This window comes from Rhinolophus ferrumequinum, chromosome 6 (genome assembly GCF_004115265.2).
Source record: "Rhinolophus ferrumequinum isolate MPI-CBG mRhiFer1 chromosome 6, mRhiFer1_v1.p, whole genome shotgun sequence".
NCBI lineage: Eukaryota > Metazoa > Chordata > Mammalia > Chiroptera > Rhinolophidae > Rhinolophus > Rhinolophus ferrumequinum.
Window position 1 is genome coordinate 10,975,870 of NC_046289.1, and position 23,340 is coordinate 10,999,209.

Below are 23,340 nucleotides of genomic sequence, written 5' to 3' on the forward strand. Positions count from 1 at the left end.
GGAGGCAGGTGTTGGAGGGCAGTGCTGGCCCTGTCCGCCATTGCTCACTCATACTAGTGCAGTGAGTAATAATCTCTTCCAGAATGCCCGCACAGAATCCGAACTGGCCGTTCGCCTGTCTCTCCTCCTCCACATCCCTGTCCTGCCGCCAGCTGGTCTTTCTAAGTTCCTCAGGCACCTCTCTGCTCCTCTTAGGATAAAACCCACTCTGCCCTCTTTTCTAGCTCTCCCTCACCTTTGGTCCCCAGTGGAACGCTGCTCCCGCCAAAGTGAGCCCCCTTCAGGCCCCTCAGCGCCCTCTGAGGCCTCCTCAGCCCAACACATCTCTGCCGGCACCGGCCCCGATGAGCGGTGGATGGGCCAAGCGGTACAAGCTTCACCCCCAGCCCCGTGCTGCATACGTCCCGTAGACCCCATCTTACTTCCAGGCAGCGCTCCCCACGTGGCATTGTCATGATATATCTTCCTGTCTGTTTTCCTCCTGCCCCGGGAGCTCCTTGAATACGCAGTCTGTATGTTTCTGACCTCAGGTTCGGGTCTTCGGTGCCCAGCAGGGATGGCCAGACTAGTCAGTGTGTCTGGGGGTGAAGTCCGGCCCACTGTCGGCTCTTGGGATGAAGGTTTATGGAACCCAGCTACACCCCTTCGTTCACATGTTACCTATGGCGGCTTCTGGTACGCCGGCAGAGGGCGTGGTGGTGACACACTGCTGACCTGGGCTGAAGGCTTTATCTCGGGTCCCTTACAGACCTGGTCTGGCCCACAGGAGGCGAGGCCTGTACAACGAGCAGTAAGAACGGGCGCTTCTTCCCCGTGCACGCCCCGTGTTTAGCTCTTAACTGCATCACCACGTTTAAGCGCCCGATGGCCCTACAAGGTTTAGCAGCCACTGTTGGACCCTCTCGTTTCTTCAGATGAGAAAGCTGAGGATGAATGAATGACTTGCTCAGCATCACAGGTGGTAAGGAGGTGGACCTGGCATTGAAACACGTGACTGCCTTCAGGACCTCAGCCTCCCTGAGAAAGAAGGAAATACGGGGCGGGTCCATGGAGACAGAGACGGTGCAGGAGAGAGGAGAAACGGGGGTACTCGCTGGGGGTGATGGCGGCCACTGCCTCGGGTGCCGAAAGGGCTGCGGGAGGGCCCAGCCTCGAGCACGTCGTGTCGGCCCTTGGACGTTACGTTAAAATTCAGGGAACTGACGACCTTGAACACCTGGATCTTCTGTTCCCACTTGGGACTTTGTGTTTCTTAATGATTGTACAACGTTTAGACAGTAGACTAAGGAGTCAGAGCAGGACAGAGCTGCTGTTGGTTTATGGTTCCGTCCCCCACCCCTCCAGTCAGCTGAGGCCTTACAAGGAGGGTCTTCTGTGAAGCTGCACTGACTGCGGCAGCCGGGTGAGCTGGGCAGTTCAGCAAGGGGCGATCTTCACTGAGTAGGAGGTCTGCCCGCCCTGAGCCGCGTGACCCCATCTCCCTCCTCGGCGGACACAGCTGGGCTGGACACCTCAGATCCGCGGGGGGGTGTGGTCCTGAGCAAAGTGGGAAGGCACCAGTTGCTTCCTGACGTCCCTCCACCCCACGCCCTGCCGTGTGGGTGCTTGTTGGGGTCAGAACACACCCCTGGAAACAAGTGTCTGCCTGTGTACAGGTGCATGCTCCGAGTGCTGGACTGGACAGTGCCTTACGGGGGGGACGTGGTGATGGCAGCGGCCCACTGACTGGGCCCCGGGGGCCGTGCCCAGAGTATTTCACGTGCAACATAATGTCAGCCCTGTTGTGCCCGCCGTAGGAGGGGGGATCCCCAATTGAGGGACATGCGCTTGCTTCACGTCCTGCAGCTAATCATGCCTGTGGCAGGCCTGGGAGGGAGCCTGTCAGCCCACATCACAGTGGCACATTAGTGGCAGCTCCTGGGCCACTTGGGGACCAGCCGTCAGGCCTGGCCTGTGACTTCCTTAAATGCAGTCCCTCAGCTGTTCACTGGGTTGAGTCAGGCCTTTAAATAGCCTCCTAGTTCAGCTGGGGTCAGGTCCCCAGGGGGCAGGCTGGCTGTGGGCAGCTGCCCAAGGTGTGGAGCTGGGCTTCTCCGTCCAGGCCGCACCCTTGGCCAGCTTGAGGACTCAGGCATGACTTCTGGGGGTCTGGTCTCTCACTTCTGAGATGGCAGCGTGCACAAGGCAAGTTAAGATATTTCTGTTGCGTAACATATAGTAGAGGTTGGTGCTTCCAGAAAATTGAGACTTAACTTGAAAAGTAGCTAGAAATTGTCCTGTTCTGTGCCGTATTCTTCTTGTGGACACTCTTGTCCATCCCTGCCTGTCTCCAGTGTTTTCAGGGCCCCACGTCTGACTCCCTCTCATGGCGCAATTCAGCCAACAAGTGTTCCTGAATACTTGTGTGAGGCCCACAAGAGCGGAAGTAGAACCGTCTTGCCCTGTGCCTTCACGGTTTAGGGAAGGAGAGCAGACCAGCTCACTGTTGGGCTCCCAGTGTGCCCAGTGCATTTTGGGAGCCCAAGTACCTGACTTAGTGGGCAGGACAGAGTGGTGTTGCAATCACTTCTCAGAGGGGGCAACTCAGGCTGGGTTTTGAAGGCTGAGTAGGAGTTGGTTGTGAAAATGAAAGGGCATCCTGTGCTATGGGAGCTCAGGGCCTGAGAGTGTGGTCCCACTTTCTGGTGGGTAACTGGCTGGAAAGCAAGGTGAGAACGGTGGTGGCACTGGCCACAGAGGGAGGGCCAGGCCTTCTTCCTGCTTGAAGCCCCTCTATGTGCTCTGGTTCACATCGTTAATAGTCGTCTGGGCCTCTTACCCATGTGAGCTCCGTAAGGATGGGTTGCAGGCAGCTGAGGACAGTGGAGAAAACACAGGTCTGGAGCTCTCTGTCCCAAGTTGAAGCCCCAACTTCACCCACTGCAAACTTTGTGACGTTGGGCTCATTCCTTAAGTTACCCAAGTCAGCCTCTTCATCTATAGGAAGGGACTGTCCCTGCCTCCTCCTTGGAGCTGTTGTGAAGAGTGAACGAGGCAGGGACAGGGGAGCCAAGTGGAGGGCCAGCCACATGGGGCTGGCGACAGGCAGAGAGAGGGCACCCAGGTAACTCCAGTCTTAATGACTAAACCCTTCACAGCTGCCAGGCTTTGATCAGAACCGTGTGCCCTGACTGGAAGGTGCATGGTTTCCCCTCTCCCAAGAATCTTGGATTCTGGCCCATGCAGGGAAAACGAACATGTGGCCGGATGAGCGGGAGCTACCGGCCCCGCTCCAGTTGTCAGGACCCATGAGTGGGGCAAGGCTTGGAAAACTGACATACGCCCCTGTGTGCGTGTTCGCAAAGTGTGAAGGCATTCAGGGAAGACTCCATCCCCCCCGAGACAGTGAGTGGTCCTAGGACTGCTCCGGGGGGGGAAGAAACCAAGAAGCCCTTTAATCAGGAGGAGCAGAGATGAGGTGAACGAGCTGAATGCCTCCCCCATGTGTGCTAGGCGCCTGGGACAGGAGTCAGAGACCAGGGGACCTCTTGCCCATGAGGGGGCCTGCGAGGGACCTGCCATTGCAGCCCACTCCCAGTACATGCCTGACACACAGGAGGCCCATGGTCCTTATTTGTGGGGTTCACGTCTGCTTGTGATTTAACTGTCTTAAAGACTCATTTCCAGGAAACTGCCAAGAACTGTTCTTCCAAGAGTACCTATGTGTGTAAAACGTTCGAGCAGGAAATGTGTATGGAACAAAAGCTTGTCCCAATAGCCATTTTGTCCTGTGACCCTGATCAGTGGCATGAATGTTGAATTGAGAAGACTAGACTCAGCCCTTGAACCCGGGACTCTTAGCCCCACCCCTTCCTTGTTAAGGAAACGGGGGTGCCCAGCAAAGTCCCATATCTGTCAGCAGAGTCCACTTGTCCAACAAAAGGGAGTTACAAATGTCAAATACCATCGCACCGTGGCCGGCATAAAGCTGACACCCACCGACAAAGTGTTTCCTTCCCGAATTTAAGTATTTTCTTGATTCCTGGATAGTTTTCTTTCCGTAGAGAAAGCCCATTTGCCCTAGCCTAACGAAAAAGGTGCAGGTGCTAAAAAGTGGAGACAGAACTTCCCGCAGCAGCAGCCTTATCCCTCGGTTGTTGGTTTCGGTCCAGATGCCTGGAGGAGCGTTGATCTTAGAACGCTGACATCATGAACCGGGTGCCTTAATCTGATGGTTCTCATGTATGTTTTTGCTGACCAGGAGCTGAGAGAAGATAATATCATTTTAATTGAAACCAAGTCCATGCTGGAGGAACAGCTGACGGCTGCTCGGGCCCGGGGCGATAAAGTTCACGAGCTGGAGAAAGAGAACCTGCAGCTGAAATCGAAGCTTCACGACCTGGAATTGGTATTACAAGCTGTTGTCACCACATACAAAGCTGACTGGGGCAGTTTCAGGTGTATGCTGTGCCCTTGTCTGATTTTCAGCTGCAGGGTTTCCCGCCGCTGCCGACACAGTGACTCGCAGACGACCGAGGGTCGCTTGCTAAGCTCAGCAGGCTCACGTGGGCACCACTTAATTCCACAAAACCGATACCACAACTTGATGCTTTTCTGTATTGCTTCTCTGTAAGGATGTATGTATGTGGGTGTCTGTTGCAAACAGGATCTTTGCTGGCGTTTGTGGTGTGGGTTGAGCGTAATTCTGAGTCTCTACGGCCTTTGCAAGGCGTGTTCGGCCTGCTGTAGGGCGCCGTCATCACTACTTGCTTTAAAGCCCTGCACCATGTGTCACTTTGTTCAGACACCATGCAGAGACCTTGGGTCGCTTCATCACCTAGGTCAGAGGGTCAGCATATCTTAGTGGTATAACTCTCACAGCTGGGGCCTGTGTTGGAGTCATTTCTGTGCAGCTGAGCTTTTTCGGACGTGAGCAGGCACGTGGAGGTCCTTCATTCTGGGGGAATGCGGGTAGATGCACAGGGCGGGCCTGTGCAGAGGGTGCTCCCGGCCGCGCTTCCTCACCCCTTCCCTCTTCCCGCACTAGGACCGGGACACAGACAAGAAGCGCATTGAGGAGCTGCTGGAAGAAAACATGGTGCTGGAGATCGCACAGAAGCAGAGCATGAACGAGTCCGCCCACCTGGGCTGGGAGCTGGAGCAGCTGTCCAAGAATGCAGACCTGTCCGACGGTACGCAGCCCCTGTGCCTGGGAGCCAGCCTGGCTGTGGCGTCTTCCTGACCCGGGGAGCTGAGCCCTTGGCCTGAATTTTACGTGTCAGTCCGTCCCCACTCCAAGTAAATAGGCTTTCCTTCAAGGGCCATTTGGAACTGTTTCCTCGCAGTTCTCCCCAAGGAGAACATGAGGGTTCTGGCAGCCTTGATGTCAGGACATGAAATACAAATTAAGTGTTGCCAGGTTTCTCAGTTCCCATATGGACAGTGCGAGGAGCTTCCAGATTACAGCATGCTGACACCCAGAGGACATCTTAGACTTATCTATGGATGATTGAAAGCTCTAGATGGCAGGAGACGTCCCCAGTGGCCACTAATCCCCACCATAAATGTGCCCTGGGCATTATTTCCTGTGTTCGTTTGCATAATTGGGCAAGATGGATGCAGTCTGTTCTCTGTCTCCCTGGATGAGGGCTGCTAAGTGGCTGCTTCTCATGGGACCCAGGCCTCTTCCTGTCCCTCCTGTGCCTGCACCCCTGCCCAGTACCCGAGATGAGGTGCAGTCAGCCAGGGGAAGGTGGGTGGGGCAGCCGTCAGCAGTGCAGCAGGAAGCCTCAGTGCCCAGCAAACAATAGCCAATTCCTGTGTTCAAAAATAGCACATGTGCACCTGAGAGAGCAAGTTACTGTTTGCTCAGAACTTTACAGAGGCAGGAGGGCTTTGGGCTGGATTGGGGGGGCAGGGGAGGTTGCTTTTTCAATTCTGCTAAACATCCCTAAGCATAATGGAAAGACTGTTGAAAGCAACTGGATCTTCAGCTTCTGTTCAAGGGGTCCCATCAGTTTTAAACCTAAAATCGGTTCATTAAAATATCAATCTGTGTGAGAAGATAGTTCTGCCCGTGGTTTGGTGCCTGGGCACCGTGCTGGGGCCCAGGGTGGGGTTACAGGGATTCCCTGCTCTGGGAATTCAGGTCTGCCTGGGAGGACACTGCCCCTTGGTGGAGCAGAGAAGTGGTGCAGACTGTCTAGGACCGTCTCCGACTGTATTTCTGTTAGAGACCAGGGTGGCTGATGAGGTTGGAAAGCCTCACTGATTCAGACCACTCAGTGTAGATTGTGAGCCCTTTCAGGTCAGTGACCATGATTTATTCTTGGTGTTCTCAATTCAGTCCTTAGTTGACAGCTAATGAGTGAAGCCTGAGTGTACTTTTGCATGTATGGTGTGGGGGCTTCTTGAGTCAGAAAGACCTGGCTCCAAGTCCTGGCTCCTCTACTTGTTAGCTAGGTGACCTCTTTTAAACCTCAGTTTTCTTATCTGCAAAATGGGGGTAATGAAGCAGCCTCACAGGATTGCTGAGAGGAGACAGTGAAGCATTGCACTGTGCCTGGCCCACGGGGTATAATAAAGGACAACTGTTTTTATTGCCTTTGTCTGATTAAAATACATCCCATTACTCTGGTTGTTTGGGGTGCTAGTGAGCATAACACCCAGTAAAGAACCATCGGTTGTTTTCATAATAAACTGTTGTGTCATCGTGATAGTCTGAGGCACTGCTTTTACGGAAGAGGAAACGAGGCTTGTAATCAATTCCATTGTTTAACTTGGAGAACCTTCAGAATTATTCTCCATGAGTACAGAGTTTCAGTGTGAAATACTGAAAACGTCTAGAGGTGGATGGTGGTGATGGTTACAGAACAATGGGAATGTATCTCACTCCCCAGAACCGTAAGGTTAAAATGGTAAACTCTGTGTGATGTATATTTCACCACAATTATTTTAATGTTATTTTTTAAATGAACGCCGATCCCAGGTTGTGAATTAGTGGAGTTTTAGTTTCGGTTAGTGTCATTTGTAGCCGAGTCAGGACGGAGCCCTCCACGTATTTTCGTATGTTGGCACCATGTGTGTATGTGTGTGTGTCGGTGCTGGGATGGTCCGTCCACCCCACTGCTGCACGGCCTGTTGTCGCCTGGGGTCTTTAGGATGTTTGGACTTCTTGGGTCTATACTGCTCTCCTTGGTGGGAGGTGAGAACTGAAAGCGGATGCAGACACCTTTTTGTCCTTTTGATCATGCCGAGGAGCTGAACACACACATTTTGTTTCCAGCTTGATGTGCTCGCTATGAAAGCCATCCCCTCTACATACCTCCAGCTCCTGGGGTGATGAATAGGAGGCAGATGGGGGCGCAGCCATGTTAGCAATACATTATAACAAGGCTCCCAGGGCTGAGCGTGTGGTACTGGTGGGGCAGCTGAGGGGGGCAACCCTGACCCCTTCTTTCGTGGGCTCTCACATACACTCATTTTTCCTCCTGCAAAAGCCCAGGACTTAATCTAAAGTCACGCACCTGCTTGTGGCTGGATGGGGCCAGGAAGCTCATTCCTCTCTCAGGGCTGCACTCCCTTCTCTGCCTGCTGTTCCAGCTATTTAAAAGCAGAGTAGATAATCTGCCTTTTTTCTTCTTTAGCCTACAGTTTCATCTCACTTAGAGCTTTTAAAGCAATTTTCATACACTGTCTCATTCTTTTTTCAATAAATTGTAAGATTAGAAAATGAAATCTCTGTCCAAAGGATGGCAAGCACTGGCTGTGCGTGCCCCATAGCCTCTGCCATCTTGGCAGAATGACCAGCTGATTATCCCAGCTGAGCCACCCAGTCCCCACTGTTCTCAGAGCTGGCCCAGAAAATGTCCCCTATTTGCCATCTCTGTTATTCTCTAAAATTCTTGACTTGTACGGTCAGGCTGGCAGCTTGGTTAAAAAAAAAAGAAAAGGTTCTAGCAGTTACACAGTTTTTAACTTTTGTGTTGGCTTTTCTACCATCACCAGCTTTCTTCTTAAGCTCTGGGTTGCTCCCTTTACAGACGCCACCAACGCCATCACAGGGGTCCTAAGTGCCTGAGGGACCATCGGGCACTAACAGCAACAGCACCCTGTGAAATAGGGAGGGCCCCCCGCTGACCCATGGGAGTCCTTCCTAGGCCCCTCAAACGTGGGCTCGGGGCTGGTGGCCGAGTCGGGGCCGGGGGCAGAGAGTGGACACGGGGTGGGTGGGGGCAGAGAGTGGAGGTGGAGACCCCTGGACCCTGGGCTCTGACCTGACTTGGTGCTTCAGCCTCCAGGAAGTCGTTTGTGTTTGAGCTGAATGAATGCGCCTCCAGCCGCATCCTGAAGCTGGAGAAGGAGAACCAGAGCCTGCAGAGTGCCATCCAGGGGCTGCGGGACGCGTCGCTGGCGCTGGAGGAGAACAGCCTCAAGTGCGGGGAGCTGGAGAAGGAGAACCAGCAGCTCAGCAAGAAGGTAGCCCTGGCCGAGGGTTGTCCTCCCCCAGCCCCACCTGTGACCTACAGACGAGTAGGTGTCCAGGTGGAGCATTTGGGTATCGGTGAGGACGCGCAGCTGGGAGAAAGGCAGGATCCAGTGCAGCTACAGTTACAATAGTGGGACAAGAGTACCATTAAGTGTCACAGGGCAGCATGACGTGTCCCTGTGCCAGTGCCTTGAGTCTGTGACTCGGACACCATTGACCTCTGTGTACCTTGTTTTCTTCATCTGTAAAATGGGGTTAATGACGTACCCACCTAGTAGGTATCATAGGATCGTTTGAGTTAGTGTAGGTAAAGGGTCCGGCAGGTGGTAAGTGCTTAATGAAGAGAGAGCAGTGCAGGGTAGAAAGCATAGGGTGGGGCTTGGGGCGAGAAGCGTCATGTAAGACATGCACACGTGTGTGCGCACATGCACACATAGGACCACTGGAGGTAAAACAAGAGCTGTGCTCACTCCTTCCTTTTGGTTTATGGGATGGGGAAGAAGAGGTGGCTACACTGCGTTTGCCTTTCAGGTCAACTGCTCGTCTTGTCAGTAGCACAGCAGAACCCGGGTATCTGGGAGTGCAGACAGAGGCTTACAAACCAGTCTTCGTCCTACAGTTACGAGGACCCCCTGTTCACATGGAGGGGCGCAGTCTCAGGTGCAAGAAGGGTTGTCGAGAGGCTAGGGATTGCCTCCGTGTCCTGGTCATTCTGGGGCAGAGGGCATCAGTCCAGAGCCACACTGCAGCTGGCACAGTCGCATGGTGGGCTCTGAGCACACCTGGACCAGTGGTCAGAGTCCATCTGAGGGCGAGGGCAGGAGCACTCTCGCTTGCGGAGCACCACGCAGGACTGGTGCTTTCGCTGTCTGGGTGTCTGTCCTGCCCTGCCCATGCGTCCTGGCAGCGTCGTTTGCTAACCGGCCGTGGGAGGGACGTGGCTGTAGGCAGGAGACATGGGCTCTGCTGGTCTCGGCTCTGCTGGTCCTTTATCTCTGGGTGAGGCTTGGGACAGCCCCCTCCTGTGAACTGGCTTCTCCTGTCCCCCATGGGACCTCCCAGGCTGGGCCACTCACTCACTCTTGTCCCCTCGAGGCATTGTGTGTCTTGTAGCTGGTTAGCCGCCAAATAGTTTGTCCTTTGTTTGTGGGACAATAGAAAACCCCGTCTCATGCATGTCTCTGGAGGAAGAGTAGCATGGGGAAAGCGACTAGATGGTTTGGGTTTTTAGGTTCACATGGGCCTGGCACAGGAAATGTCTTTATAAACCTCAGCCAAGATAAAAAAGAATTGACCTTTAGAAAGATGAGAGCTGCCGACTCCGCGGGTCCTCATGGGTCTGCCGCAAAAAGCCTGCAATAGAACCTGTCTGGCCCGGCTCCCAGCAGGCCTCAGAGACGACCGATGACGCTTCTCTCCGCCCTCGTGGTCCACCTCAGCCCCTCCTGTACACAAATAGGACTGGCGGTGGGTGCTGCCTACCCAGTATGACTCCTTAGCCCCCATCTCTGAGGTCCCACCCTCCTGCTTCCTTTCTGGATCGGTTCCCTGGTAGTACCCCAGCCCTCTCCTGCCCCTGCCCTCGGGAGGCAGGCCTTGGCAGTCCCTGGTACAAGGGAGATGCCGCAGTTCCCAGAGCAGAGCTGTCCTGTGTTGGTGCCTGGAGCCTTGGGAAGGCGGCCCTTCTGCCTGCGAAGCGCTTCCCCTCCTCTCCTGCCCCCCTGCCTGCCTGGGGCCTGGCTGGGTCTCCCTGGCCCAGCAGAGCCTGGCACATGACGGGTATTTCCTAAGATTGGGTGGATGGTGGGTCTCGGCCACCAGCTGAGCACCAGTGTCGGGACACGGCTCCAACACTGACCATCCTGAAGCAAGGGCACACACAGCCTTGGGACAAGTTCAGACAACACAGCCACTCTGAGAGGTGTCTGAGAAGGAAACCAGGGTCAGCCAGGACACAGTGCCTGGGGGCCCAGGACCCCTAGTGCCAGCCTGGCTCTCCCACCTCCCCCAGCATAGCCCATGCTGCAAGCTGATTTTGGTCTGAAATGTCTGTGGAAAGCATGGTTCCCCAAAGTTAGCATCCATGCCTCTAACTCACAACAATTCTGTGGACCTTGGAGAAGGGGCCTCCCTCCCATGTCTGACTCTGTGTTGATGTCGTAAGAGTTCATTCTTTGAGCCAAGAAGTAAAAAATCCTTATTGTCAGAGAAAGAGGGGCAACCCTTTTGGGGTGTCATCATGAGAGCAAGGACAACCCAGGGCCTGAGAGGCAGGTCCGTGCACCCACATGCTCTGGGGACCCCGAGGCTCACACATGAGCTTTCCGCCCGAGCCCAGCAGTGGGAGGATGGGAAGGCCCCTGGGGCCAGAAGGTCTGCGGCCAGCTCACCCCTCAGCCCAGGGCGCTTGCCCCGGGGCACTGGCCTCCTTCAGGGATGAGCAGGAGTGGGCGCTCTGGTTCCACGGCAGACAGAACCAGAAAAGGAGAAAGATGGAAAGTGGGAGTTGACCAGGAGCGGTGGGTAGGACATGGGGAAATCGCATTTTCAGACTAGAAGCAACAAAGATCAGAAATGCAAAGCTTGGGAGAACATTCCTTTCTCTGGGAGAGAAGTGGCAGCAAGGTGAAGTATTAACAGTAGAGCATGGGGTGAGCGGTGGGGCAGGGGACACACACCACAGGCCTCCACTGTGAGTGAGAGTAGGGCTGGGTCGGCCGGTGTGTGTCCCGGCTCTGCTTCATCCTCCCTGTGCGGCCTTGGGCAAATCCCTCGGCCACTCTGAGGCCGGTACCTTTCTCTCTGTGATGGTTAATAACACCTCATGGCCACTCTCTCAGGTGTAGGCACTGTCGTCAGAGGCTCCCTGCTGAGTCCCAGGCCTTGTGCTAAGAAGTGGGGCAGAGATAAGGATGAGAAGGGTGCTCTCACTTTTGAGAAAGACTCGGACACGTGGCCTGTTGCAGTGCCCTGGACACGTGGCCTGTTGCGGTGCCCTGTCAGCCCTGGCTGGGTGACACTCCCCCGTCCCAGGGTCCCCATGTTGGGGCAGGGTGTTGGTGCACTGACAGTATGATGAGAGAGCGCAAGTCTGATCCCTGCTGGGCCTGACGCGCCCCACTAGTGAGGAATAAGCTCATCTGGCTGCTTCCTCCAGAGGAGGCTTGAGACAGCGCACAGACCTGTGAGGGAGGAAGGCAGGGCAGCCCCTCACCTGGAGAGAAGTAAGCAGCGCAGGTGTTAGAGCAGTGACCCTTCTGGGAGCTTTGTAAACCTACCCGTGCGAGGCCCAGCCCCGACGGGTGAGTAGAGCAGGCTCTCAGTCCTGGCTGCTCACTGGGTATCTCAGGGTCCTACCCTCAGAGATTCTCATTGGCGTCCTGAGGTCTGGGGTCTTGCAAAGCTCTGAGAACCGTCTGATCTTTGTTCTTAAAGATCTATCGTTTAGAAAGTCATCCCAAACCAGCAGCATGAGGGGCACAAGTCAAACTGCAGATTCTTAGGCCCTGGCCCAGACCAACTGGGTCGGAAGCTCTGAGAGTGGGTAGGGCCCAGGGCTGGCACTGCCACCTGCCAGGTGTATGCTGAGCACATCACACTGACAAGCTCACGACGATGCCGCCGCTGGCCCAGTGTCAGTTATGGAAACTCGCTCGTGGCCACATTGTCAGCAGGGAGGAACCAGGCTGTGAACCCTTGTCCCTCTGATACCAGAGTCGGTGCCTTTTTCCCAACTCCTGTCCCAGCTGACAATGAGTTCGGTGTCAGTGGGAAGGGGCAGCTGTAGCTGTGAAGCCTTTGCAACACAGACAACAGCATGGGCCTCGCTTGGGAATCAAATCTCAGGTCCAGGCCTGGACCTACTGAGTCTGAATCTGTGGTCATCGCGGTGTCCGGGTGTGTGAGTCGGCAGTCATCACGGTGTCCGGGTGTCTGAGTCTGCGGTCATCGCGGTGTCCAGGTGTCTTGAGTCGGCGGTCATCGCGGTGTCCAGGTGTCTTGAGTCTGCGGTCATCGCGGTGTCCGGGTGTCTTGAGTCGGCGATCATCGCGGTGTCCGGGTGTCTTGAGTCTGCGGTCATCGCGGTGTCCGGGTGTGTGAGTCAGCGGTCATCGCGGTGTCCGGGTGTCTTGAGTCGGCGGTCATCGTGGTGTCCGGGTGTCTTGAGTCGGCGATCATCGCGGTGTCCGGGTGTCTTGAGTCTGCGGTCATCGCGGTGTCCGGGTGTGTGAGTCAGCGGTCATCGCGGTGTCCGGGTGTCTTGAGTCGGCGGTCATCGCGGTGTCCGGGTGTGTGAGTCAGCGGTCATCGCGGTGTCCGGGTGTGTGAGTCGGCGGTCATCGCGGTGTCCGGGTGTGTGAGTCGGCAGTCATCGCGGTGTCCGGGTGTGTGAGTCTGCAGTCATCGCGGTGTCCGGGTGTGTGAGTCTGCGGTCATCGCGGTGTCCGGGTGTCTGAGTCGGCGGTCATCGCGGTGTCTGAGTGTGTGAGTTGGCGGTCATTGCGGTGTCTGGGTGTTAGGCACAGAAGACCTTGGTGTTGGGGAGGTGATTGGGCAGTTGTCCAGGCGAGATGGGATGTGGTCTGGCCGGGGGGCAGCGGGGGTCTGGAGGGAGAAGCAGCACGGGGAAGAGGACAGGACTTGGTGACAGATTTACTTGGAGGGTGAGAGGAAGGAGAGACATAATCAGAAGAGCACCCTGAGCAGCTGGGTGAATAGGGATGTCACCAACCAAGTGAAGTCCTTGCAGGGCATCCAGGGGTGGTGGCTGGTGGCCCCAGAGTGTGTGGTCTGACCCTCCGGAGAGTGGACACAGCCTGAGATGGAAGTGAGTGACCTGAGGGTGGTTGAGTACATGGCAAAGGGGTGAGGAGAGGTGGTCTGAGCCGTAGGCTGCCCTCTGGGTGCCCATGACCTTCTTCTCTACCCTGAGCTGGAAGTGCAAGTCCTGGGCTAAGAGTTCATGGTCAAGGGTATGAGGGGTCACACAGAACAACGCCTGGGCATTTTTCTTGGAAAAAGCCCTGTTCAGGTATTCCGTGGGGCTGACAGGTTTTTAGTTTGTGGCACTGATTTTTGCATGGGCTGGGTTTTGGCTCTGCAGATTGAAAAGCTACAGACCCAGCTGGAGAGAGAGAAGCAGAGCAACCAGGATTTGGAGACCCTCAGTGAGGAGCTGATCAAAGAGAAAGAACAGCTACAGAGTGACATGGAGACCCTGAAGGCTGACAAAGCCAGGCAGGTAGGCACCTCCAGCGCAAATGCCTCTCCTGGACCCCCTGTCTGCAAGAGGGAGAGGCCAGGATCATTGGTAATTTATCAGTGATACGTACCTTACCGGTCCCCTCGCTTAGCTATAGCTCAAACCAGTAATTCTCAACCAGCAGCAGGGGAATGGGGGCCAGATTTTGCCTCCCGGGTACGTTGGCAGTCCTGTTTCTGATTGTCATGACTTGGCAGAGGAGAGAGAAGGTGTTCCTGGCGTGTGGTGGATGGAGGCCAAGGATGCTGCTAAATGTCCAGCAGTGCACAGGACGGCCCCGCAGGACACAGAATGATCCAGCTCCCGACGTCCAGTGTCCCTCGGGGAACTCTGGCAAACCTCCAGGGTTTATCCGCCTCACACTGCAAGGGTAGACAGTTCAGTGCTGGGGCAGTGGCTCCGTGATGCCAGGCGGGAGCCAGGCTTCTCTCTTCCTGCTCTGCCAGTCTCAGCAGTGGCTGCTGCACGTCCCCAAGGAATGGGCAGGAAGGAGGTGGGGGTGAAGGGGCAGAGGGAAGGCCTCTCCAGGATCCTCTGTTGACACCTCCTTGACCAGACCTGAAACATGACTACCCATAGCTGCAAGGGAGGCTGGGTATCAAGTATTTGGGTTTTTCAGCCTCTCTAGAAGGACAGAAAAGTGGGGGTGGGATGGTGCTATGTTTGGTGAAAAGACAGGGGGTCCCCCACCCAGATGTGGCTTACAGTCTGTAGAATAGAAGGACGGGTGACAAGGAAGGTGATTTCAGACGTGTGCTGCTGAGGAAATAAACGTGGTGCCCAATGAGAGACCCCTGCTAGGTGCAGGGCATTTAGAGTCGTGATGCAGGGAGCCCTGCAGGATGAGAAGGAGCCAGAGATGCTGAAGGCTGAGGGGTAGAGGGTGGTGAGTCTTTAAGGCAGAGGGACGGTCACGTGCACTGTCTATAGGCAGAAAGTAGCATAAGGAGAGGCTACAGAGGCAGATGGTCAGCTCGTGGGCTCCTGCCCACCAGGATGAAAAGTACCAAGGGAAATCACTTTCATTGTTTTAGGTAAGAGCGGGAGATGTGGTTTACGTTTCTGCGTCATCCTGGCTACTAGAATATGTTTGGACTTGAGCTGTCTCAGTAGGGGATCTCCATGTCCTGCCCCTTGGATCCATATCAGGCCTCTGGGCAACGTTAGGACTTCCATTGGGTGCCCAGTGGGATGGTCTTTGAGGACCTACACTTTAGTCCTCCAGTTTGGACCCAAATCGCTGAGATACCTCCATGCAGCTGCCTGTGACGTTCCCATTGTGTTTTTTTCCCTCAGATCAAGGATCTTGAGCAAGAAAAGGATCATCTCAACCAAGTTGTGTGGTCGCTGCGGGAGAGGTCGCAGGTGAGCAGCGAGGCCCGCGTGAAGGACATTGAGAAGGAGAACAAAGTCCTCCACCAGACGGTGACGGAGACCAGCAGCAAGCTCAGCAAGCTGGAGTTTGAGAAGCAGCAGCTGCACAGGGACCTGGAGCAGGTGAGGGAGAAGGTGGAGCGGGTGGAGGAGCTGGAGAAGGAGCTGCACCGGCTGGAGAAGGAGAATGAGAAGCTGGCCACGGAGGTCTCCTCCCTGAAGGCGGCCGCCGAGAAGGCGGACGTCCTGGAGCGTGAGAGCCGCGGCCTGACGCTGGAGAACCGGACGCTGAGGAAGTCGCTGGACACCCTGCAGAATGTGTCGGTGCAGCTCGAGGGGCTGGAGCGAGCCAACAAGCAGCTGGACGAGGAGAACCTGGAGCTGCGTGGGATGGTGGAGACCATGCGCTTCACCAGCGCCAAGATGGCTCAGATCGAGAGGGAGAACCAGGAGCTGGAGCGGGAGAAGGAGGAGCTAAGGAAAAACGTGGAGCTGCTGAAGGCCCTGAGCAAGAAGTCGGAGCGCCTGGAGCTCAGCTACCAAAGCGTGAGCACCGAGAACCTCCGGCTGCAGCAGACCCTGGAGAGCAGCGGCCAGAAGGCGCAGGCGCTGGAGCGCGAGCTCGGGGAGCTGGAGGCAGAAAACCGGGCCCTGCAGCGGGACCTGGAGGCCCTCCGGCTCACCAACCAGCAGCTGGAGAGGGCCGAGAAGGACAAGAAGACCCTGGAGCAGGAGGTGGCCCAGCTGGAGAAAGACAGGAAACTGCTGGAAAAGGAGGTGAAGCGGCTGTGGCAGCAGGTGGAGCTCAAGGACGCCGTCTTGGACGACAGCACCGCCAAGCTGTCTGCTGCCGAGAAGGAGAGCCGGGCCCTGGACAGGGAGCTGGCCCGCTGCAGGGACGCGGCCACCAAGCTGAAGGAGCTCGAGAAGGACAACAGGGACCTCACCAAGCAAGTCACCATGCACACAAGGACGCTGACGACCCTGAGAGAGGTGAGCGGGGGTGGGGGGCCCTCAGGGGGGCCCATTGGGGTGCTCATGTCGAGAGGGGTGTGCTTCCAGAATGGGGGGGGACTATGCACGTCTTTAAGTGTTTTCCCTGATTCTAAACAGGATGCTGTTTAGAACCAAGTGAAAATCCCCTGTTCCCCCCTCGCTGCCCAGAGAGAACTTCCACTGCTAGTAGTTTGGCTTATTTTATTTCATCATTTCCCCTGTGCATGTACACACACACACACACAACACCACACACACACACACACACACAACACCACACACACACACACACACACACACACACACACACACACACTTGCTACCCTCCTTTCTACATCCTAACCCTATTCTGGGTTTTACTTGTGTGCATTTTCTCCTTCTATTAAATAGGTTTCAAGACACAGTCTCTGATGACTGCAAGGTACTAATCCAGTCGATTTACTGTGGCTACTTTTTGGACATTTAGTTTGTTTCCAGTTTCCCCCCCACTGTTGTCAGGGACACTGGACATCCTTGCCCACGGACACCTTCACAGATGTGTCAGTTTTCTTAGGATCTATTCCGAGAAGTAGAATTACAGGCTCAAGGGGCATGAACGTTTTATAGTTTTTCGTTAAGTCCGCATTCTACTTTTTGCTGGTACTTTTTGCATGGGTCCTCTGGGCATTCGTCCCGTGTGCTATGGTGAATAACTGCCCTGGTAAACGAGTTCAGCACCTGACTGACCCAACACAGAAATCGAGTCTCCCGCATGTAGTGGTCAGTGTGGCTATTCCCAGGTGGACGTAAGTGCCGTGCCTCGGGCACCTGGCTTCTCCCTCCTGTGGCTCGTCCGTCCCATAGTGGAGCCCCTGCAGTCGGCAGGTGGACGAGGAAGAGAGTGAGTGAGAAGGACCACACTTCAGTCGGTCACACTAGCTGGAAGAAAGGGAAACACACCTGAACACAGAGGTCTCTGTGTTAGGAAAGGAGTGCAGGCAGATAGTGTGCTGGGGGACAGAGAGAGAAAGCACAAACACAGCGCACAGTCCCTGCCCCTGTAAGCGTGGGTCAGGTGACGCCCCAGTAGCGGCCGACCCCAGAACTGCAGAGGCTTCCCACAGCAAGGCTTACGTCTCCCACACGAGAGTTGAGGTGACTCTCCTGGGGCCTGTCCTCTGTGCTGTGACTCAGCCGTCCAGGCTGCTTTGATTTATGGCTCCACCATCTCAACATAAGGTTTGGGCGGTTGCTGTCATAGGTGAGAGGCAGCTAGAAGGTCACACTCCAGCTCTTCTGTGCTGTACTCAGGAAGTGACCACACGTCAGTCGCACACCCAGCTCATTGGTCACAGCTGGTCACCTGGCTTCACCCAATGGCCGGGTGGCTGGGAAATCTGCAGGCAGCAGATTGCAGTTTTTGGCGAGCCCACTCTCACACTGCTCTTCCAGGCCTTGGGATTTGGTGGGGGGAGGCCTGCGTGCCAACAGCTGTGACACCAGCCAGGAAATGGCAGCAACCTGGAGAGCTACTGATTGGGGTGGAAGTAAAGTGGATCAACACCACTTTTGAAAAGTAAATCAAAACCAAGATGTAAAATGAAATCTTTCTCCTTTTCATACTTTTTTTCCGTGTTCCAAATTCTCTGCAATGAGCATTTAACTACATTACTTCGTAGAGAAGGCAATCATGAAGAATTCAAATCCCCTACCCAGAGGTCAACAGAATGATGTTTCAAACACATGTTTGGGTGTGTTTGGAACACACATGATCCATCCTGACGAGTAGGTCTGGGCGTCTACCATGCCAGGGGCCTAGAAACGTGTGCTCATCCCTTCTCTTTGGAAGACATCCCTGGGGTTCACCCATCCCCATCAAACCTCCTACTCAGTGCTCGGGACACCTGAGCAGCCATGACTGGGGAGGACAGTTGCTCAGCCTGGGAAGGGCCTGCGCCCGGCCCCCCCTGCCGTTTCTGCTGGGCTCCCGTCCCACGCTTGTCCTCTCACTGTCCTTATAGGACCTGGTGCTGGAGAAACTGAAGAGCCAGCAGCTGACCAGTGAGCTGGACAAACTGAGCCAGGAGCTGGAGAAGGTCGGCTTCCACAAGGAGCTGCTGTTGCAGGACGACGACAGCAACAGCGATGTGTGAGGACCCCTCCCCTGTGGTCCACACGCCGTTACGGCTCACACCACGTCCCACGTGCTCCACGCCTTCAGCTCTACCTCTGTGTGGACTCCTCTCAGCTTAGGGCGTGTCCTTCGTATTCCAGGTCTTCCCGGAGGCTCCCAAGGGAGAGTGGAAGGAAAATCTTTCATCCAACAAAAAGGCTTCCTAATTTTGTAAAAATAGATTTTATTTTAGAGTTTTAGGTTCACAGCAAAATTGAGGGATAGGTACAGACATTTCCCATACACCCTCTGCCCCCCGCCACGTTGCATGGCCTCCCCCACTGTCAGCGTTCCCCACGAGGGTGGTACCTACGTTACAATCAGTGGACTTAACACGCCGTCGGCACCCAAAGTGTATAGTTTGCGTTACAGTTCACTCTTGTTGTTGCACATCCTGTGGGTTTGGACACGTGTAATGACGTGTGTCCATCATTATAGTATCAGAATATTTTCACTGCCCTGAAAGTCCTCTGTTATTTATCTCTCTCGCCCTAACCCCAGCCCTTTATTTCTTTACTTCTTTATTTATTTTAACTGTTGCAGACTTGGCCTGCAATGCTTTGTTAAATGACCTTGTTTTTCAAGGAATCCAACATCTTAGACTTTTCCTGGAGTTGTACCCGACTAGATCCACATGCTGGATAACGTGATGCCCGTTTGGTGCAGTGTGACTGCCCACTCACCTAGCACTGTGGCCTTGGGCACATTGCTTACCTTCTCTGAGACTCAGTTCTCCCATCTGTGAAGGGGCCCTGATAATGCCTCTATAAGACGATGGCTATAAAACTGCCCCAGGGACGCTTCCTTTGAACATGTCACAAGCATGTTGACGTTGGGAGTCCTGGGCAGGGCTCTGAACGGATGGCTTTTGGCTCCTGTAGTTCTGGGCCCAAAGCTGCCAGCTGCCAGGTGCTGAAGGAAACCAGCTTCAAGGGGGGACGCATGTGTGGCAGCTGGGAGATTGGGAGCCTGTGGGTGGAAAAGGCCGGCAAATAATACTTTATATCTGTAATTTTCAGAAAATACAAGATTTTGGAAGGCAGGAATGAGTCAGTATTAAAAACAACACTGGCCATGAAAGAAGAAAAGATTGTGTTCTTAGAAGCACAGATGGAAGAGAAAGCCAGTCTGAATCACCAGTTACAGAACGAGCTCCAGGTGGTAAGCGCTGGCCCGTTGGGATGAGCTTTGGGCCCCTGCCTCGCCTTTTCCAGCCCTGCACATGGGTAGCAGAGGGACAGCCTGGATGCCCAGTTCCTGGAGCAGGCGTGCATGAGCTGTTGGGTTCTGAGGGAGCTACACGTGGACAGAGCCAGAGAGTGAATCAGAGGTCTTGGGGGGGAGGAGACAGCAGCTCAGAGCAGCCCCGCGTCTACTAGGCAAGATCCGGGGACACTGATGACCAAATGACATTGTGGGCAGCAGGCACCAAACAGGCCGGCAGAGCCTCGCGAGCCCCTCAGATGGGACAGACACAGTGCACAGGGGTCCTGTAAGGTCAGTGCGTACACACGCTCTCTGCATGCTTGCAGACAGGTGCTCCCCACACACGTGCACACAGGTACTCTTCCATCCATCCCTCCTTTCTGAACCCTTGGCACATTTCTTGGCTGCACGACTGGATAAGGAATCTAGAGCATAGTGGTTCCAGAGCTGGAAGGGGCTTTATAACATCACCTGGTCCGTATTTCCCGGGTCCACCTCTATTATATGGAGCAGCCAGCTGAGGCTCAGGAAAGTGGGAAGACTTGCCACTGTCACGTGGCTAAAGTTGGGGCTGAGGCAGGACTGGGTCCCAAGTCACTGCCCTTTGTGTCATTTCTGGAAAGAGGGAGAAACATGCGGGACAGAGGTTATGTGCACTCCCCCTAAAGCAAAAGCTGGGTGTCTGGTTTGTCATGTGCTAGTGCCAGGTGAGGGCTGGGGTTTGGTGTAGGGCCGTCCTCTGGCCACTAACGTGGGCTCCAAGCCGGGCCTCTTCCTGCCCCAAGTCTGCTTTCGTGCTTCCCGACCTGCAGCTAAAGAAGGAGTGTGAGATCCTCAGACAGACCCAGGAAGAGGGGAAGCACCTGCAGAATTCTTTCAAACACCCTGCGGGGACGTTGGTCTCTGGGCACCAGGGAAAGGAGAGCTGGGGGCCGAGCCACAAGGAAGCCACCATGGAGCTTCTCCGAGTGAAGGACCGGGCCATCGAGCTGGAACGGAACGTGAGTGGGCTGCCCGGCTGTGGTCGCTCAGAGAGAGCATGCTGTTGATGGTCCAGGGATAGAACGCCGTTCCTGTAAAGGACTCGGGATGGCAGAGCTTGATCTACATCTAGTGGGACACTTCTTGAGTTGTCCTGGCAAGTCCTGGAGCTCCTTTTCATTTGCGGTCCCTTCTAGCATTTCTAACATGAAGGGGCGTATTCACATTTTCCATGGTGACTTGCAGTCGGCCTGTCCATCATACTTGGCCTGCAGCTTATGTCTGTAGCATTGTGTGTTTCAGTGCTCGTACTGGGGGCTGGCAACCCATGGCCCACCGCCTACTTCTGTAAATGAGGTTTTGTTGGAACACAGACATGCCCTTCTTTTATGAGTTGTATGGGGCTGCTTTTCCAGCAATGGCAGGGCTCAGTGGTCGGCGTAGAGACCACATGGCTGGCACACCCAAAAGTATTTACTCTCTGGCCCTTTACAGAAAAAAGTTTGCTAGTGCCTATCTAAAGCCCTGATTTTATCTGACTCTCCAAACAACTTTGTTAAGTAGATACTGATGAGAAAGCTCAAATGGAGTTTAAGAGACCTGACCAAAGTCCCATGCGATTTAAGGTAACCTGTGTTACCGTGTAACCCACGTGTCCTGGCTCCTCACCCACGTGGTGGCATCTTGTATGAGGTCTTGCCCAGCCTCATGGAACGTGGGCGGCCTTATTCTACATGCCATCACTCCCGAGTAGGGTGAGGCTGTGGCCGCCGCAGGCTTTCACTCCCATCCTTTGTAAGCAGCACACAGAAATGCACTGTCAGGTGTCCAACAGAAAACCAAAGCATTGCGGAGAGAAAGGACGAGGCGGCTGTAACCCCAGCTTGCCGTCACCTTGCACACGTACGTGCAGGTTCTGTGCACCATCCTTTTCATGTGCAGGCTTTTCCGAAGCACATACCCCTCAAAGTAGTTATGTTCTTTTTTTTTTTATTTTTCCAATTCTGCTGATCTTGTTTTCCAAGAGGGAAAATGTTACTTCTCTCCCCTAGTGGACCTTGGCTTTGGCCCCCAAAGCCTCAACTCTTGAGGGTCCCTTACAACTCAGGTGCCATTTCCCGAGCCGGCGTCTGATGGCCTCGTGCTTCCCCACCCCTAGAACGCGGCTCTGCAGGCTGAGAAGCAGCTGCTCAAGGAACAGCTGCAGCATTTGGAGACCCAGAACGTGGCCTTCAGCAGTCAGATCCTGACGCTGCAGAAACAGAGCGCCTTCCTGCAGGAGCACAACACGACGCTGCAGACCCAGACGGCCAAGCTGCAGGTGAGGCCACGGGCATGTTACCTGGTCTCCTGGAGACCAGCCCTGGGCTCCCACTCAGTAAGCAAGATGAAGCACGGGAGACGTGGGGGTTGGTTTTGTTGTATTTTTAATAGGCTCATTGTAAACAGCGGTTCCTCAGGATCTTAGAAGGTGGTGGTGACGGGTAAGCCGCTGTCAGTGACTGGGCATATGGCTGCCTGAGTCATTACCCTGCTTTTACTCGCAGTCTTGTCTGTTTCCCAAATTCTGTTTCCTGGGACATTGCTAGAAACGACTTGTTAAAGACGTTCTGGGATCAGCTAGGTTTAGTTCACATTGTTACCCAGGTTTCTTTGTTGTAGAATGTGACAGAGCCTTTTTCAGGTGAATTTTTCCTCTCCCCGGAGGAGGTAGGGTGGAAGCTGCCCCAGGCGGCTGAGAGCAGAGCTAGTTCTGGGCCACGTAGGTTAGGATGTAGGGTTTACTTATGGTTCACAGATTGTGGGAAAATGAGTGATTCATTAATGCAGTTTCTGAGAAAAATGTTTGAAAATATGTAGCTGTGGGTCAGGGACAATGAACAGGAAACCATTTGGCAAAGACGATGGGATTTGTTCTATTAAATGAAGTAGGATATTGGTTTATAGTTTTGTTTTTGTTGGGTTTTCGTTGTAATGTCTTTGTCTGGGTTTAACATCGGGGTGATTCTGGCCTCGGAATGAGTTAGGATGGGTCCCCTCCTCTTCAGTTGGTAGATGTGGATGTTGTCAGATGGGTGGTGTGTAAATGCCAGCTGGGGTAAATTGGTTGGTGTGTTCAGGTATTCTGTATCGTTACTGATTCCTGTCTACTACTTTTTAAAATATCGGCTTTGAAAAGTAGGCAAAGAGGGTACCCAAGGGCATAACTTGCCCCAAAAGGTCACATTTGTCGAGAGCACCACATGGCAGCTCGTTTATGTCATCGGCCGTTTCCCAGAGCAGTTCCCTGAGGGGCCCTGTTACTTCAGAGTCTGCCCTTGGCCTGCTCCTGGCCCCTCCTCGCATCTGGGGACACGGGTCTGTGGCGCCCTGGGGCCCGCACGTGGGCCAGGCAGCCATGGTCTCCTCCTCCCTGCCGCAGGTGGAGAATTCCACGCTCAGCTCGCAGAGTGCCTCACTCACGGCGCAGTACACACTGTTCCAGAACCAGCAGGCGGCCAAGGAGAGCGAGCACGAGAACCTACAGAAGCAGCAGGAGCGGCTGGCCGCCGCCTACGAGGCGCTGCTGCAGGACCACGAGCACCTGGGCACGCTGCATGAGCGCCAGTCGGCGGAGTACGAGGCCCTCATCCGCCAGCACAGCTGCCTGAAGACGCTGCATCGCAGCCTGGAGCTGGAGCACAGGGAGCTCGGGGAGAGGTGCGTGCCCGCAGCTGTAAGGGAGTCAGGCGGCCCCTGGGGCTCGTGTCCCACCTCCACTCTGCCCTCCCATTTCCTCTTGGCCCGCTGCTTCACTGTCTGGGGCACCAGAACTTTCCCAAAGGGAAGTAAGTGTCACCCTCAGTGATCTGGAGTTTGTGCAGCTGGAGACCGAGTGACAAGAGGGTCCCCGAGTGCAGA

The 23,340-nt window shown here is 54.8% G+C and overlaps 1 protein-coding gene across 3 annotated transcripts in view; it reads left to right on the top strand.

Moving 5' to 3' along the window:
- The window catches only part of CCDC88C (coiled-coil domain containing 88C), a 119,554-nt gene that overhangs the window by 69,996 nt on the left and 26,218 nt on the right, over positions 1 to 23,340 (top strand). For all 3 annotated transcript variants that reach the window (XR_004423223.1, XM_033108363.1, XM_033108364.1), the window contains 10 exons: positions 4,241 to 4,387; positions 5,027 to 5,171; positions 8,273 to 8,457; positions 13,572 to 13,709; positions 15,027 to 16,097; positions 18,101 to 18,228; positions 19,272 to 19,413; positions 20,271 to 20,459; positions 21,599 to 21,760; positions 22,862 to 23,139. Coding sequence is in view for 2 of the 3 variants with exons in the window: in XM_033108363.1 (XP_032964254.1) it covers positions 4,241 to 4,387; positions 5,027 to 5,171; positions 8,273 to 8,457; positions 13,572 to 13,709; positions 15,027 to 16,097; positions 18,101 to 18,228; positions 19,272 to 19,413; positions 20,271 to 20,459; positions 21,599 to 21,760; positions 22,862 to 23,139 (2,585 nt within the window). In the remaining variant the exon portion in view is untranslated. The remainder of the gene's footprint in view (positions 1 to 4,240; positions 4,388 to 5,026; positions 5,172 to 8,272; positions 8,458 to 13,571; positions 13,710 to 15,026; positions 16,098 to 18,100; positions 18,229 to 19,271; positions 19,414 to 20,270; positions 20,460 to 21,598; positions 21,761 to 22,861; positions 23,140 to 23,340) is intronic.